Source organism: Piliocolobus tephrosceles, chromosome 6, assembly GCF_002776525.5.
Source record: "Piliocolobus tephrosceles isolate RC106 chromosome 6, ASM277652v3, whole genome shotgun sequence".
Classification (NCBI taxonomy): Eukaryota; Metazoa; Chordata; class Mammalia; order Primates; family Cercopithecidae; genus Piliocolobus; species Piliocolobus tephrosceles.
In genome coordinates, this window is record NC_045439.1 from 89,161,521 (window position 1) to 89,177,754 (window position 16,234).

Here is a 16,234-nt window from a genome sequence, read left to right on the forward strand (position 1 = left end):
GAACCAGAACCAAGAAAGGAAAAGGAACAGCTGCTCCTCAAGGGTAGTGTGTGGGTTAGTTTTATAGGGTCTTTCTATAGGGAAGGGTTATGTCGGGCCATGTGTAGGAGGGTTTTCCCTTTTCTTTTTTTTTTGAGACAGAGTTATCGCTGTTTTACAATATTATACTAGTGCTTCTAAAATGGTCAAGTGTATACAAATCACCTGGGGATGTTGTTAAAATGCAGATTCTGGGCCGGTCACAGTGGCTCACGCCTGTAATCCCAGTACTTTGGGATACCAAGGCGAGCAGATTGCCTGAGGTCAGGAGTTCGTGACCAGTCTGGCCAACATGGTGCATGCACCCCGTCTCTAATAAAAATACGAAAAAATTAGCTGCGCATGGTGGCAATGGCATGCACCTGTAATCCCAGCTACTCAGGAGGCTGAGGCAGGGGAATTGCTTGAACCAGGGAGGTGGAGGTTGCAGTGAGCCAAGATTACGCCACTGCACTCCAGCCTGAGCGACAAAGTGAGACTCTGTCTAAAAAAAAAAAAAAGAAAAAAAGGAAAAAGAAAAAAATGCAGATTCTGATTCAGGAAGTCTAGTTGTGACTTGAGATTCTGCATTTCTAATAAATTCCTAGGCTGTCCAGATGTTGCTGGTTTAGGAGTCACATTTTGAATAGAAAAGACCTGGTTCATTTGTTCAATAAACCTTCACTGTAGAATTTCATAATACACCAGGCAGTGATGAATAAAGCAGCCATGTTTTTGCTCTTGTGGAGTTTATATAGTGAGGAACATAGGAATTAAGTAACAAATTATGTAAGGAAAATAAATAGGAGGCATGAGAATGCATGACAAAGGTATGGTGTCTTGAAAGACCATCTGATAAATATTGAGGAAAAGCGGGAATAGGATGTGCAAAGGCCTGGAGTTGGAAAGAAGCTTGGTTGGAAACACAAGAGTGAAGGCTTGTGTGGCTGGAGCCCAGGAAGCAAGGAGAGAGGAGGTAGACAAGGAAACCACAGGTCTCCTCGTTGGAGACCACATTAAGGATTTTGAACTTTATCCTGAGAGTAATGGGATGGCCTTAGAGAATTTAAAGGACAAGAGTAATATGATCAGATTGGTGTTTGGAAAGATCACTTCGACTGTAGCTGAAAAAAAGATTGGAAGGAGGATTAATGCCCAAGAAAGGACATAGAAAGCCTAGGAGTTTGAGAGGGCAAGATTATACAGGTCTAGAGGGCATGGTGGCTCCCACCTGTAATCCTAGCACTTTGGGAGGCCAAGGTGGGTGGATCACCTGAGGTCTGGAGTTGGAGACCAGCCTAGCCAACGTGGTGAAACCTGGTCTCTACTAAAAGTAAAAAAAAAAAAAAATAGCCGGCACGGTGGTGTGCGCCTGTACTCTCAGCTACTCGGGAAGCTGAGGCAGGAGAATCGCTTCAGCCCAGAAGGCGGAGGTTGCAGTGAGCTGAGATGGCGCCACTGCACTCTAGCCTGGGGGATAGAGTGAGACTCTGTCTCCAAAAAAAAAAAAAAAAGAAAAAAAAGTCCAGTCAAGGCTTGGTGCAGAGTGGTGGCTTTCAAAAGGCGTTTGTGAGGTAGAGACAATTTCTACACCAATATTAAGATATTATCCTTTTCCTTCTTATTCTCTCATGAGCATACAGTAGTTTTCCAAAGTCTGCGTGGCCTGTGATATCATAGCTGATTGAATTCAGAAGCAGCTGCTTCTGTTAAGTCACACATTAAAGAGATTTGCAAAAATGTAAAATGATGCCAGTCTTCTCACTAAACTATTCATTTTGGAAAATGGTTATTTTTTATTTTGAAAAGTTAGTGCATAATGCATTATGCATTATGGGTTTGTTGTTATTTAAAATTTTTTATTGTGGCAAAATACATATAACATAAAATATACCATCTTACCCTTATTTTTTCTGAGACAGAGTCTTGCTCTGTTGCCCAGGCTGGAATGCACTGGCATGATATCCATTCACTGCAACCTCCGCCTCCTGGGTTCAAGCAATTCTCCTGCCTCAAATCTCCCGAGTAGCTGGGACTACAGGTGCATGCCACCACGCTTGGCTAATTTTTGTATTTTTAGTAGAGATGCAGTTTCACCATGTTAGCCAGGCTGGTCTTGAACTCCTGACCTCATGATCCGCCTGCCTCAGCCTCTCAAAGTGCTGGGATTATAGGCGTGAGCCACTGTGCCTAACCAATTTTTGTATTTTTAGTAGAAACGGGGTTTCACCATGATGGCCAGGTTGGTTTCGAACTCCTGACCTCAAGTGATCGACCCACCTTGGCCTCCCAAAGTGCTGGCATTACCGGCATAAGCCACTGTGCCGGGCCTTAACCACTTTTAAATGTATGTTTCAGTAGCATTAGGGAATTTTACATTATTGTGCAGCTGCCACTACTGTCCATCTCCAGAATTCTTTTCACCTTGCAAAACTGAAACTCTATATTTATAAAACAATAACTTCCTTCTGCCCCTGCCAGCCACGATTTTACTTTCTGTCTCTATGAATTTGACTACTTTAGGTACTTCATATGAGTGGGTGTCATACGAATTTGTTCTTTTGTGACTGGCTTATTTCACTTAGCATAATGGCTCCATGCAGGCCCCATGAGCAGATCAGGCATGGGTGAACAAGCGTGAGATCTGGTTGGCTGCTTTGAGCACTAGCAGGAGCAGGCTCTGTGCAGGCGCTGCAGCGGCACCCAGGTGGGGGTGCTTGTGACCCCTGAAACCGCACAGGGCGTGTTACAATGCTCTCTTAGCTCCACTGTCCATGGACAGTGGTGTGTTATCAGCTCAGTGAGTCCCTTGCCTCATCGTGTGGGGGTTTGCCCTCCACCAGCGAGGGCAAAGGGCCAGTGTCATAGCCTTTTTTGGGTACCCACACTTGGTGTGTCCCAAGCCCTTGTCCAGTGTCCAAGAAGAATGAGGTCGCACAGACACTTGAAGAATGGTGGAGGCAGATAATTTTATTTAGTGGTGGAAATGGCTCTCAGCAGAGAGGGGAGCTGGAGAGGGGGTGGGACGGGCAGGTAATCTTCCCTGAAGTCCAGCTGTCCCCAGCCAGCTCTTCTCTGAAGTTAAGTGGTCTGTTCTTTGAAGTCCAGTCAGTCCTCTGAAGTCAAGTTGCCTCTCTCCAGTCAAGCCGCTTCTTCCCCTCTACCAACTGAATCTGGGGTCTTTATAGGCACAGGATACGGGGTGGGGCAGGCCATAGGTAGTTTTGGAAAAGGCAACATTTGATTGGTAAAAAAAAAAAAAAAAAAAAATTCAGAAAGAACCAACTGGGAGAGGGCAAACAGGGATATAAGTTCTCACTTTGGACTGTGGGTTACAGGGTTTTTAGCTGGAAGGTGGGGTTTTGCTGGGGACCTGCCCTTGTCTGCCTAGAATTTCTCTGCCTCCTGTCTCTATTAGAAAGATAATTAGGAGGTTAATATTGACTGGATGTGGTGACCCTTTGTGGGAAGGAAGAGAAAGATGAGGGGTTAGGGGTGACTTCTGGGTTTCTGGCTTGCACAACTGAGTGGGGAGTTGAGGGAGCTGAGATGTGATGGAGAAGATGAGATCAGTTTGGTCCAGGTGAGTTGGAGGTGGAAATAGGGCCCTCAAATTGAGACAGCTTCTAGGTGGTTGGCTATAAGGATCTGGAGTCTGGAGCGATGTGTGGGCTGGGAGCTAAACACATGTTATTTGACCTGTGATTTTCCACTCTCCAGCTGGGTCATGGGCTCGGGGAAGTCAGGAGCTGGTTACATGCTTGTTACCTAGGTATGCACACACAGGCACTTCATGAATGCTTAAAGGGTGGGTGGTTCTGGGTGGCACCTTCATACTCCCCTGACAATAACAACCTGCCTCTTCAGCTTGTTATTGGCCTGGCAGCCAGGGAGGCCTCCACAGGGCCACTGTTTGGAAAGAGACTATAATCTTTAAACACCAGGCAAGAGCAGGAAGCCTGCTGAGGGGCAGTCATACATCAACAGGTGACACCATCTGCCATTGTGAAACCCACTTACACCAAAAAATGCTAATAGGCCAGGTGCAAACTTTCGTCTGTGCTGACCTTAAAAAACTCCTTCATAGAGTTGGGAGGGAAGATCCTGAAAAACCAACCAACCACATACATCCACCAGTAAACAGAGAAGCTAACCAAACCCACTGCCTCTCTCCCCAGGAACTAGCCTAGAGCCTAGAGTGCTATTTCCTTCTGTGAACTAGAAGTATTTTATTATTCATTGACCAAGGGCCAAGAAGCCCAGTGTCTAACATTTTGAAGCCTGAGGCAAAAGAAGAACACCAGAAATATTGATCCTGTCTTTGATTGTTTTGGTGTCTTGGTCATTGTGGATTTTATTGTAAATTTTGACTTTTTAAAATATTGCCGTAAAATGTTATTCATTTCCATAATAATACTTTTTTTTTTTTTTTGGCAGCCCCTTAAACGTTATACCTGAGTGGGTACTTCTCTTGCCTCATCCTAGTGTAGGTCCTGAAAAAGTCCCTGAGAATCGCCCAGTGCCTCCCGCCAGATCAGAACACTGACCATCTGCAGCAGGTTGTTACCAAACAGAACTTGGGTCTGCCCACCTGGTACAGCAAAGCCAAACACTGGCATTGGGATTGCAGTGAGAGAAAGGGAGGCAATGATTGCAGGGCACCCAGCAAGGAGAATCGGGCAGCTCATGATTAAGACCTGAATTCCCTCATGGCTTACAGCAAGGGCTTTTAAAGGTGGAGAGGCAGAGGTTACAGGCAATATCATAAATCAATACATGGAGGCAGGATGGGCAAGGTGGCACACACCTGTGGGCCCAGCTATTCGGGAGGCGGAGGTGAGAGGATCACCTGAGCCTAGCAGGTTGAGGCTGCAATGAGCTATTATCATGCCACTGCACTCCAGCCTGGGCAACAGAGTGAGACCTGTCTCAAATAAACACCACTACCACCACAAACAACAGCAACAAACCCCCAAGATGTGGAGGCTATGTATTGATTGGACCTAAAAATTCTGGACATCTTGGGGGGGGGGGCATGGGTCATAGGTGGATTTGAAGATTTTCTGATTTGTAATTGTTAAGGAAGAGAAGCTCTGTCTAAACATTTGGGATCAGCAGAGAAAAATGTTAGCTCTGGCTCGTGGGCATGACCTCCTCCAGGTCCCTCAGGAAGAGCAAAGAGTGATGGACAGAGGTTAGTCCCGGTTCCCCCTTACCTGCTATGTGCCAGGGTCATCTGGGTTTCTGAAAAATAATATATATTAAGAGGTTATCTTTGGTTTTCATAGGGAACATCCCATCACTCTAACTTCCTTGGCTATTGTTTCAGGCTACTGTTACCTTCCTGCTTATCAAGTTTCTCATTTGCTTCTCAGGGAGAGGAGGTGCCTGGAATTTCCCTTGAAGGAACTCAAGATTTTCCTTTATTTCCATCCCTGGGGGGTGCCCAGCAGGCCTATAAGAGGAGTCCCGGGCTCACTCTCAAGGCGAGTGAGTGAGTGATGACCTCACAGCTTCCTTAACGATAGGTATCTGGCTTTGCATTATCCAAGTTTCAGGCTAGACGTCCCAGCCTCAGTGTTCCCCTGTTGATTGTCCTCGTGGTCTTTATCACCCTACCTTGGGTATTTCATTTTATTTATTTATTTATTTATTTAATTTTTTTGAGATGGAGTTTTGCCCTTGTTGCCCAGGCTGGAGTGCAATGGTGTGATCTCGGCTCACCACAACCTCCACCTCCTGGGTTCAAGCAATTCTCCTGCCTCAGCCTCCCAAGTAGCTGGGATTACAGGCACACACCACCATGCCCAGCTAATTTTGTATTTTTAGTAGAGACGGGGTTTCGCTGTATCAATCAGGCTGGTCTCGAACTCCTGACCTCAGGTGATCCACCCACCTCTGGCCTCCCAAAGTGCTGGGATTACCAGCATGAGCCACCATGCCCAGCCTCCTTTGGGTATTTTTTAAAATTGCTCACTCTCCACCGCCCACTAGAACATAGGCCTTGTGTGGGCAGGGATCTTGTTTGCTTTGTTCACTAGGTCAGCAATGCCTGGAATAGGGCCTGATACAAAGTAAGTGCTCTGGAAATATTTCATGAATGAACAACAGCTGATGGTTCTCAAGCACTTGCCACGTGCTGATCACCTCACCTGTAGCAGCTTATTTAATACTCACAACAACCTGGCAAGGCAGGTACTATTCTTGTCTCCATTGTACAGGTGGGAAAACTGAGGCATAAAGTGGTCTCATAACTTGCCTAAGGTCATATGGTTAGTAAGCAGTGAAGCCGAGATTCGAACCTGAGCAGTCTGGCTCTAGAGCAGGGATTCTCAAACTCAGCATGATTGACATTTTGGGCTGCATAATTCTTTGTGGTAGGGGCTGTCCTGGGCATTGTAGGCTATTTAGCAAAATCTCTGGTCTCTACCTAGTAGAGGTATCACCTGGCCTCCCCAACTGTGACCACCAAAAATGTCTCCAGACTTTGAGGTGAGGAGTAAAATCGCCCCGTTGGTAATTGCTGCTCTAGAGCTCGTTTTTGTTTTAAGACAGTCTTGCTCTGTTGCCCAGGCTGGAGTGCAGTGGTGTGATCCTGGCTCACTGAAACCTCCACCTCTGGGGTTCAAGCGATTCTCCTGCCTCAGCCTCCGGAGCAGCTGGGATTACAAGCACCTCACAACGCCCAGCTAATTGTTGTATTTTTAGTAGAGACAGGGTTCCACCATGTTGGCCAGGCTGGTCTTGAACTCCTGACCTCAAGTGGTCCTCCCGCCTCAGCTGGGATCACAGGTGTGAGCCACCACACCTGGCCTGCTCTAGAATTTGTAATCACTCCACCACACTGCCTTCCTATTTTGAATAAATGAAGAAATGCTTGAGTTCCAATCTGATGCATCCATTGGCCCAATGTCTGCTTGTGGGGGTGGAGGCGGAAGCCTCCCTCCTGAGGCTGGAAGGCCAAACTGCCCAACTGTGCTTTTCACCTTCAGTGAAGAGGAAGGGACCCCACTGAATGGACCCACTGGCACATAGAACTGAACTCTGACTGCAGTTTTGTTCTAAATTTCTTCCTGAGGGGCCTGGAGGAGGTCATATCCACAAGCCAGAGCTAACATTTTTTTTCTGCTGATCCCAAATTTTTAGACAAAGCTTCTCTTCCTTAATCAATTACAGATCAGAAAATCTTTAAAAAATTTATTATTATTATTTATTTATTTATTTTGAGGCAGAGTCTTGCACTGTCGCCCAGGCTGGAAGACAGTTGTGCTATCTCGGCTCACTGCAACCTCTGCCTCCTGGGTTCAAGCAATTCTTTTGCTTCAGCCTCCTGAGTAGCTGGAATTACAGGTGTGCACCACCACGCCCAGATAATTTTTTTTTTTTTGAAATGGAGTCTCACTCTGTCACCAGGCTGGAGTGTAGTGTTGCGATCTTGGCTCACTGCAGTCTCCGCCTTCTGGGTTCAAGCGATTCTCCTGCCTCAGCCTCCCGAGTAGCTGGGATTACAGGCGTGGATTACAGGTGCGCACCACCATATCCAACTAATTTTTTGTATTTTTATTAGAGACAGGGTTTCACCATGTTGGCCAGGATGATTTCCATCTCCTGACCTTGTGATCTGCCTGCCTCGGCGTCTCAAAGTGCTGGGATTACAGGCGTGAGCCACTGAGCCTGGCCAATTTTTTGTATTTTTAGTAGAGACAGGGTTTCATTATGTTTCCCAGGCTGGTCTTGAACTCCTGAGCTCAGGCAATCCTCCCGCCTCAGCCTCCCAAAGTGATGGCATTATAGGTGTGAGCCACTGCGCCTGGCCCAGAAAATTTTTGACTCTACCTGTGACCAGTGCACAGCACTCGCCTCAAGATGCAACCGCCTTTATACGTTAACCAAAGTATAGCCTCCGTGTGTGGATTTATGACCTTGCCTGTAACCCCTGCCATCCCAACTTTAAAAATTCTTACCTGTAAGCCATCAGGTAGGGTAAAGACTTAAGTTCAGGTGTTAAGCATGAGTGGCGTGATTCATCTTGCTTGGTGCCCTTGCAATAAACGCCTCACTTTCTCTCGCTGCAATCCCAGTGTCAGTGCTTGGCTTTGCTGTGCCAGGCAGGTGCACCCAAGTTTGTTTTGGTATCAAAGCCATTGACCCATGGAACCCCAGGATGGCTTTTGGTGTCAGGAGTAACAGCTGATGTCTTGCTTAACAAAGCAGCTTGTATTATACTACTTCATTGGCACCTCAAAACACACTCTTCCTTCTCTACCACTAACTGTTTAATGGTATTTAATACCATTAATTATAATAATTCATTTAATTCTACTCTGTCATGAGATATCATTTTCCTCCCCATTTTTCAGATGAGAACACTGAAGCTCTGAGAGGTTAAGTGACTTGGCTGAGCTCATGAAGCAGGTAATGCTGGCAGTCAAAACCAGGTGGCAGTCAAAAGAAGGATCTAGAACCTTCTCCCTCTAGATCCCCTCTTTCTCCACTTGCTATCCCCCTCAGATCCGAGCACAACGTAGGGGATGGAAATGTCTGGAGGAAACGGAAAAGCAGTTATGGAGCCAGGTGGCTGCAGGTCCCAGGGGAGGCGGCCTTGGGATCTCTGGAAGGGGTTGTGCCTTACAGTGGGCCCCATGCCTGTGACTGAGGGTGGTGTTCTGGGGCTTCTCTTCCTGGGTGACAGTGAGGACACAGCTGGGCAGGATGCCATCTGGGCAGCCTTGCAGCTTCTGCCTGAGGCTGCTGGAACAGTCACTCTTGGAACGCAGGTGCCAGACTGTGAGGAGCCCAAGCCACATAGAGAGGCCATGTGTGGATGCTCCCATGAACAGCCCCAGTGCAGCCCAGCAGACATCAACACCCAGTCATGTGACAGTGCCATCTTGGTGCAACTAGATGCACCGCCCGGCCCAGTTGAGCCTTCGGATGACTCCAGCCCCAGTTGCTGTGTGACTGAAACTTCATGAGAGACTCCAAATAAGAACAGACAGCTGGACCCAGTCAACCCACAGAACTGTGAAAGGTAACAAAAAATGGTTTTAAGCCATTATGTTTTGGAGTGGCTTGTTCTTGGTGCAGTAGGCAACTGAAACAGTCTTCCCCATCAAACTGTTGGTGCCTAAAAAGCAGTGTCCTTGACACTCTGGATCTCTGGTCCCAGCCTGGGCTGGGTAAGGAGCAAGTGCTCATCAAATATTCTTTGACTGAACAAATGAAACCCATCAAAACTCGCTGTTCACCCTGAGATAGAATAGATTTATTAGCAAGAGGTAATCAGGAAACATATATTTTTACAAAAATGGAAATTGTTTTCCAAACGAGCTGTAAGTTGAAATATTTTAGGACTTGAAATAGAATTCTCATACCACTAGGTATTGCTTACAGCAAAAGTTGTCTGTCTGTTGTAGTGGAGCATGCCTGCCACTTCGGAGTTAACCTGTGTTTTCTATACTGTACAATGTAAAAAATACATGGTAATATTCACAGAATAAGCACTACATTACTATATTCCTGCTAGAAGGCATTTAGACAGGACTACAGTATATGCAATAAAAACACTTGGTTATTGATTTCCTAATTCTACAGTGTGGTACTAATTATCACAAGGTATACAGACTTAGAGCATCTCAATGTAAGCTTGTAGTAACCATTAGGCGGCTTAAAGAGGAAAAGTGATATTTTTGTGTTCCCGACTTTCAGTGAATGCTGGGCCGGTGGTCGGCAAGAGTCGACGTGGCTTGGTATTTGTGACTCCGTATCCTCGGGAAGTCTAGGGCCTCATCCAGTTGTATTGAGACTGCTATTCATGCTATCTGGTGTTAATCCTAGAGCAAGGAGCAACATGGGGCCTGAACGAGATGGCAGCATTTGTAAGAGGGGTGTGGTTCTGAGCAGAAAGGACTCCCTTCCGTCCAGGGTACTGGGAGACAGATGGGGAGTTTTGAGACCTGCGATTTTGGCTGGAGAAGCTGCTTTGGAAATTGACATCACCATCAGCGGGAAGATTTGTCAATGACGGGACTTCAGGGTATGGTTCCCCCTCCCGCCGCCCCCCACCCCCCACCCCCCACCCAGTTATAACAACTACATGGAACATGCTGGGAGGATGCCTGGGTGGCCACCTCAACCCAGGAGCCTGGGCTGGGGAGGGACGGAAGCAGGACTGGAGTCCGAGATTCTTGTATGCAAGGGTGCTGTTTCCCCTCTGAGAAGAGTGAGGAGTCTAGGGAAGAGGGACCAAGAGTACAGCTGTTTAAAAGAAACAGGCACTGCAGGAGACGAGGGGAGGGACAGGTGGGCAAAGTCTGAAACGGTGCAGAAACTCATATTCCGGTTCTACAAGAATCTAAGAACAAGGACGATTTGTATTCTTGGAGAAGCACATACTGAAGAAGAAAATCCAGTGAAACCAAACGAATATGTACAGTATTATCTAGCACGTGTCCCCGGGAACAGCTGGGTCTGGGCTGGGCACAGCTTCAGGTGGGGAGTTTTGGTTCTATTCGGAGAGAAGATTCGTAGAGGCTTTCTTCATCCATTACAAAAGATTGGTCCAGTAAATATTGCGTTACCTGAGAAAAGAAAAGAGAAAAGGGAATGGGAGGGTTGTGGGACCTCCATAGTACTGATTGTGGACGCCCTTTATCTCCTAGGGCCCAAGTCTCTTCCTGGGGAGAGTCAGGTTGGCACACGAGGCAAAAATGCATTCAGTAGTGTTCCATCTGGACATAAGTTTTAAGTAGTTGATGTAAGTATTGCCTTAGGATTATTATTTAATATTGTCATAATATTAAGGTTGGTACAAAAGTAAAAAAAAGTCAATTGTAGAAACTAGGTGGCAGATGTATGTGTTCACAATTCTGTCACTGTTTATGTTTGATCTGTCTGTCACAATTCTGTCAGTGTTTCCGTATGTTTGAAAAGTTTCATAAGGCTGGGCATGGTGGCTCATGCGTCTAATCCCAGCACTTCGGGAGGCTGAGGCAGGAGGATCACTTGAACTCAGGAGTTTGAAACCAGCTTGGGCAACAAAGTGAGACCCTGTTTCTACAAAAAATCAAAAAAGTAGCTGGGTATTGTGGTGTGCATCTGTGGTTCCAGTTACATGGGAGGCTGAGGCAGCAGGATCACTTGAGCCCACGAGGTCAAGGCAGCAGTGAGCTGTGTTCACACCACTGTACCCCAGCTTGGGTACAGACCTTGTCTTAAAATAAAATAAAAATAAAATGTTTTATAATAAAATGTTGGGATAAAATATATTTAAACACTAGGATTACATGGTACTGTGAGAGATTCACTCCAAGAGAGGCAAGTAGAAATAGAGGCTGTGTGAGAGAAGAGCCTCCCTTTTTCTTACCCTGGGGAGAAATCTTAAGAGTGGAAAATCAGAAAGATGCATCATATGAGTTAGGTTATCCTGTCTTCTCCTCTCTCCCCACCCCACTCCTGCTCTGAAGCATTTTGCTGAATGCCTGTGCATTAAATGTGCAATGACAGATCTGAGCTCTAACCTCACAGGCAGCCCCCTGCTCCAAAAAGTGTCTTTCCAAGACTTATTTATTTGTCAGTTGTTTGGAACTAAAGGCACATTTCTCCCCCCTACATAAATCCAGAGCAGAAAGAAAAAAATTTTTTTTTGAGACAGCATCTTGCTCTGTCACCCAGTCTGGAGTGCAGTGGTACGGTCTGGGCTCATGGCAACCTCTGCCTCCCGGGTTCAAGTGATTCTCCTGTCTCAGTCTCCTGGGTAGCTGGGATCCCAGGCATACACCACCATGCCTGGCTAATTTTTGTATTTTTAGTTGAGACAGGGTTTTGCCATGTTGGCCAGGCTGGTCTTGAATTCCTGACCTCAAGTGATTCACCTGCCTCGGCCTCCTGAAGTGCTGGGATTACAGGTGCGAGCCACTGTGCCTAGCCAAATTTTCTTATTCTATGTTTGGGAATCTTTTGATAGCTGCTTGAGAAAAATAAAGTCTGCTGCTTTTGTCTTGGCTAATTGACTCTGCTACTATAAAGGATGGAACCAGCTGTCTGCTATGCTGATAGCAGATAAAGTGATTACTATGTCCGATAGTACATAGTAATCATACCCAGCAGCTCACACCCAACACTTCTAGGAAGATGACTTTAGATATCACAGTCTGGTTTAACCTACACCCACTGATAAAGACATGGTGATTTTATGACTGTGTGAAATAGTCTTTTATGTCTAGATAGTAGCGTCATGTGAACAGTCCTTTCTAGAACACATGAATCTCTACCTCCCAAGCCCCCTGGGGATCAGCAAACTGATTAGTTTCCTCCATAGTGAGCATGTGCAGGATCAATTTTAGTAGAGACAGGGTTTTGTCATGTTGGCCAGGCTGGTGTCGAACTCTTGACCTGACTTGGCTAAGTCAGGCTAATTTTCCTAAGACATCGTACTTTCGAGGGAGACTGGCAGCATATTACCACCATTGCAAAGCTGTTAATGAAAGAAGACTGAAGAGCAGTCATATTTATTTATTTATTTTTTGAGGGGGAGTTTCACTCTTGTCACCCAGGCTGGAGTACAGTGGTGCAATGTGATGTTGGCTCATTGCAACCTCAACCTTCAGAGTTCAAGCGATTTTTCTGCCTCAGCCTCCCGAGTAGTTGGGATTACAGGCATGTGTCACCATGCCTGGCTAATTTTTGTATTATTAGTAGAGACAGGGTTCCACCATGTTGGCAAGGCTGGTCTCGAACTCCTGACCTCAGGAGTTTGCCTTGGCCTCCCAAAGTGCTGGGATTACAGGCATGAGCCACTGGCCCTGGCCAGTAATATTTATTTGTATTGCACATCACAGCTTGAGGGAAAGTTTAAGGAGACAAAAGCAGGAGATGGAAGAAAACCCTGGAATTTTGTTGGTAACTTCTGAGACTTTTCCAGGGCCCACTGTGACCATGGTGCCTTCTGGATGAGCCCTGTGTGATCCACATGGCAACTCTGTGGTTCCCAGGCTGGATGAACACACAAACACAGACCCTCAAATACTGCTGAGTTATGTTGATACTTTTGTCTTAATATTTTTTATTGTAGAAGAAAGGATGTAACAATATAAAATACATTTCTGGAGAAAAACAGAAGCCCGTAATCTCACCACTCTAAAATAACTGTTTTCATTTTTTGTGTGTGTGATCGTCTAGTTCTTAAAATACAAAAGTACTTTTCCATAGTTGTACCTACGGAATGGCTAGCACTTGGTATGCTTTCACTTATACTATTAGGAAAAATGTCCATGTTTCCATAACAAAATCTCCAAAGTTACACTTTTTAGTGGCTGTAGGACTGCATCATCTTGCACTATATTTACTAACCTCTTTCCCTATTATTGGGTATGTAAGATATGTTGGATATGTTGGATATGTTTTCAGGTTTTTTTTTTTTTTTTTGAGATGAGGTCTCGCTCTGTCACCTAAGCTGGAGGGCAGTGGCACGACCTCGGCTCACTGCAACCTCTGCGTCTTGGGTTCATGCAATTCTCCCACCTCAGCCTCCCGAGTCACTGGGATTACAGGTGTGCACCACCACGCCTGGCATTTTTAGTAGAGATGGGTGTCACCATGTTGGCCAGGCTGGTCGAGAACTCCTGACCAGTTGTTTTCAGGTTTTTTTTGCTATTTTATATATAAAATAAATGTTGCGATGAAGATCTTCTAGAATATAGCCTTTTGCCTCAACTAAGTTTTTAAAGTGTAAATCCCTAGGAGAAGGATCATGGGTTCCTTACTGCATTTTTCATATTTCTTTCAAGACAGTGTTTATCAATGGCCAACACTGTCAGCAGAGTAGGCTTGTCAAGCATTGAATATTGTTTCACTTTAAAAAAGGTACATACAGTACAACTCACTCTTTTTGGTGGGCGTGACTCTGATGCACATGGACACTGGAGACTCACTGCCTTTAAACACCTCTGCTCTTTCCCTGAAGTTCTTGCCTCCAAAGCAGGGGCTCTAGCCACGCAGTTGCCAACAACCTCCCTCTTTAGCCACATTAGACCCCCTCACCAGGCCCTCAAAATCCCCTCACCCATCCACGGAGACCAGAAACCAACTGTTACTCATGTATGCACGAGTTCTTGCATCAGACAGCAATGTTTTTTATAAAGTCCTTTCACAAAGGTTGTCATATTTAATCATCAATAACAACCCATCCCAGGCTGGTATAAGAATGTCACGTTACCAGGCGTAGTGGCTCTATAATCCCAGCACTTTGGGAGGCCAAAACACATGGATCACTTGAGGTCAGGAGTTTGAGACCAGCCGGGCCAATGTGGTGAAACCCCGTCTCTACTAAAAATACAAAAATTAGTCAGGCATGGTGGCGGGCACCTGTAATCACAGCTAGTTGGGAGGCTGAGGCAGGAGAATCACTTGAACCCAGGAGGCAGAAGTTGCAGTGAGCCGTGATCGTGCCACTGCACTCCAGCCTGGGTGACAGAGTGAAACTCTGTCTCAAAAATAAAAGAATCTCATGTTACAGTTGAGGCAGAAGGTAACACAGCTGGTGAGTGGCTTTGTCAGGATTTGAACCCAGGTGTTCCCTGGTCGACTGAGAGAAGCTCATGGGATGTGGGAGTGGGCTGAGTGGGGGCTGGTTGGTGTTGAATAAGGCAGAGGGAGGAGCCCCGGAGATGCTGAGCAGGCTCTGGCTTGCTGCTGTTAATTGGCCGAGGAGCCATTCTGAACCCTGGCGGCTTGGGCCTGATTCCCTTAGTGCTTTAAGCTGATGGATTCAATGTTTGATCTTGTTATTCAAATCACTGTGTGTTTATCATCTAAGAGCCATGTCCCCAAACTCAAAGCTTCCCTACCAGACCATGAGCACTTATTTATTTATTTTTTTAAATAGAGTCAGGCTCTCACTCTGTTGCCCAGGCTGCAGTGCAGTGGCACGATCACGGCTTACTGTAGCCTCGACCTCCTGGGCTCAAGTGATCTTTCTGCCTTAGCCTCCTGAGTAGCTGGGACTACAGGCATGAGACACCACGCCTGGCTAAGGTTTTTTTTTTTTTGTAGAGTTGGGAGCCTTTACTGTGTTGCCTAGGCTGGTCTCAAACTCCTGGCGTCAAGCAATTCTCCTGCCTTGGCCTCCCAAAGTGTGGGATTTCGGTTAGGAGCTACCATGCCAGGCCCGGGACTATTTGTTTTTAAATTGTATTTTTATTTCTTTTTATTTTAAAGTTGATTTATATCTTATTTTATGTAATTAAAAAAGCCAAGTAGCATTAAACAGTTCATAATGAAAACCAGCAATTCTCTGTTGCCCCTTCTCAGCCGCCAGGCCTGGCTCTCTAGAGATAGCCATTTTCAGTTCTTAGCTCCCAAATCCAGTGCAGCAGCCACATGTAGCTACTGAGCACTTAATTCAGGGCTCATCTGAATTAAGATGTGACATGTAAAATACACACTGGATTTTTGAAAATTTAGTATGAATAAAATAAAGTAAAATATTTCAGTCAATTTTTATATTGATTACATGCTGAACTGACAATTTTTTGGATATATTGTATTAAATAAAATATATTATTGTTAATTTTACCTATTTCTTTTTGCTTTTAAAAAAATGAAGCTGGGAATGGTGGCTCACACCTGTAATCCCAGCTCTTTGGGAGGCCAAGACGAGAGGATCACCTGAGCCCAGGAGTTCAACATTGGCAGACCCTGTCTACAAAAAAATAAATTAGCTGGGTGTGGTCATACCTTAAGCTGGAGAAGTCAAGGTTGCAGTGAGCTATGATTGTGTCACTGCATTCCAGCCCGGGCGACAGAGTGAGACCCTGTCTCAAACAAACAAACAAAAAACAGGCCAGGTGCAGTGGCTCATATCTATAATCCCAGCACTTTGGGAGTCTGAGGCAGGCAGATCACTTGAGGCAGGAGTTGGAGACCAGCCTGGACAACACGGAAAAACCCTGTTTCTACAAAAAATATGAAAGAATTAGTTGGGTGTAATGGTGAACGCCTGTAGTCCCAGCTAGTCAGGAGAGGTCGAGGCTACAGTGAGCCAAGATCACACCACAGCACTCCAGCCTGGGTGACAGGGTGAGATCCCGTCTCAAAAAACTAAAATAAATAAATAAATAAATAAATAAAGTTTAAAAAATGTGGCCCTGTAGGATACTTAAAGTTACATATGTAGCTTACATTATATTTCTAGTGGATAGTCCTGTTTTACATATTC

General features: G+C 45.6%; 1 protein-coding gene across 3 annotated transcripts in view; it reads right to left on the minus strand.

The window, feature by feature from the left end:
* Nucleotides 1-8,313: 8,313 nt before the first annotated feature.
* Nucleotides 8,314-16,234, minus strand: part of RASGRF1 (Ras protein specific guanine nucleotide releasing factor 1) — a 128,726-nt gene continuing 120,805 nt past the window's right edge. For all 3 annotated transcript variants that reach the window (XM_023193410.2, XM_023193409.2, XM_023193413.1), the window contains one exon: nucleotides 8,314-10,598. In XM_023193410.2, coding sequence (XP_023049178.1) covers nucleotides 10,506-10,598 — 93 coding nt within the window. In that variant the 3' untranslated portion in view covers nucleotides 8,314-10,505. The remainder of the gene's footprint in view (nucleotides 10,599-16,234) is intronic.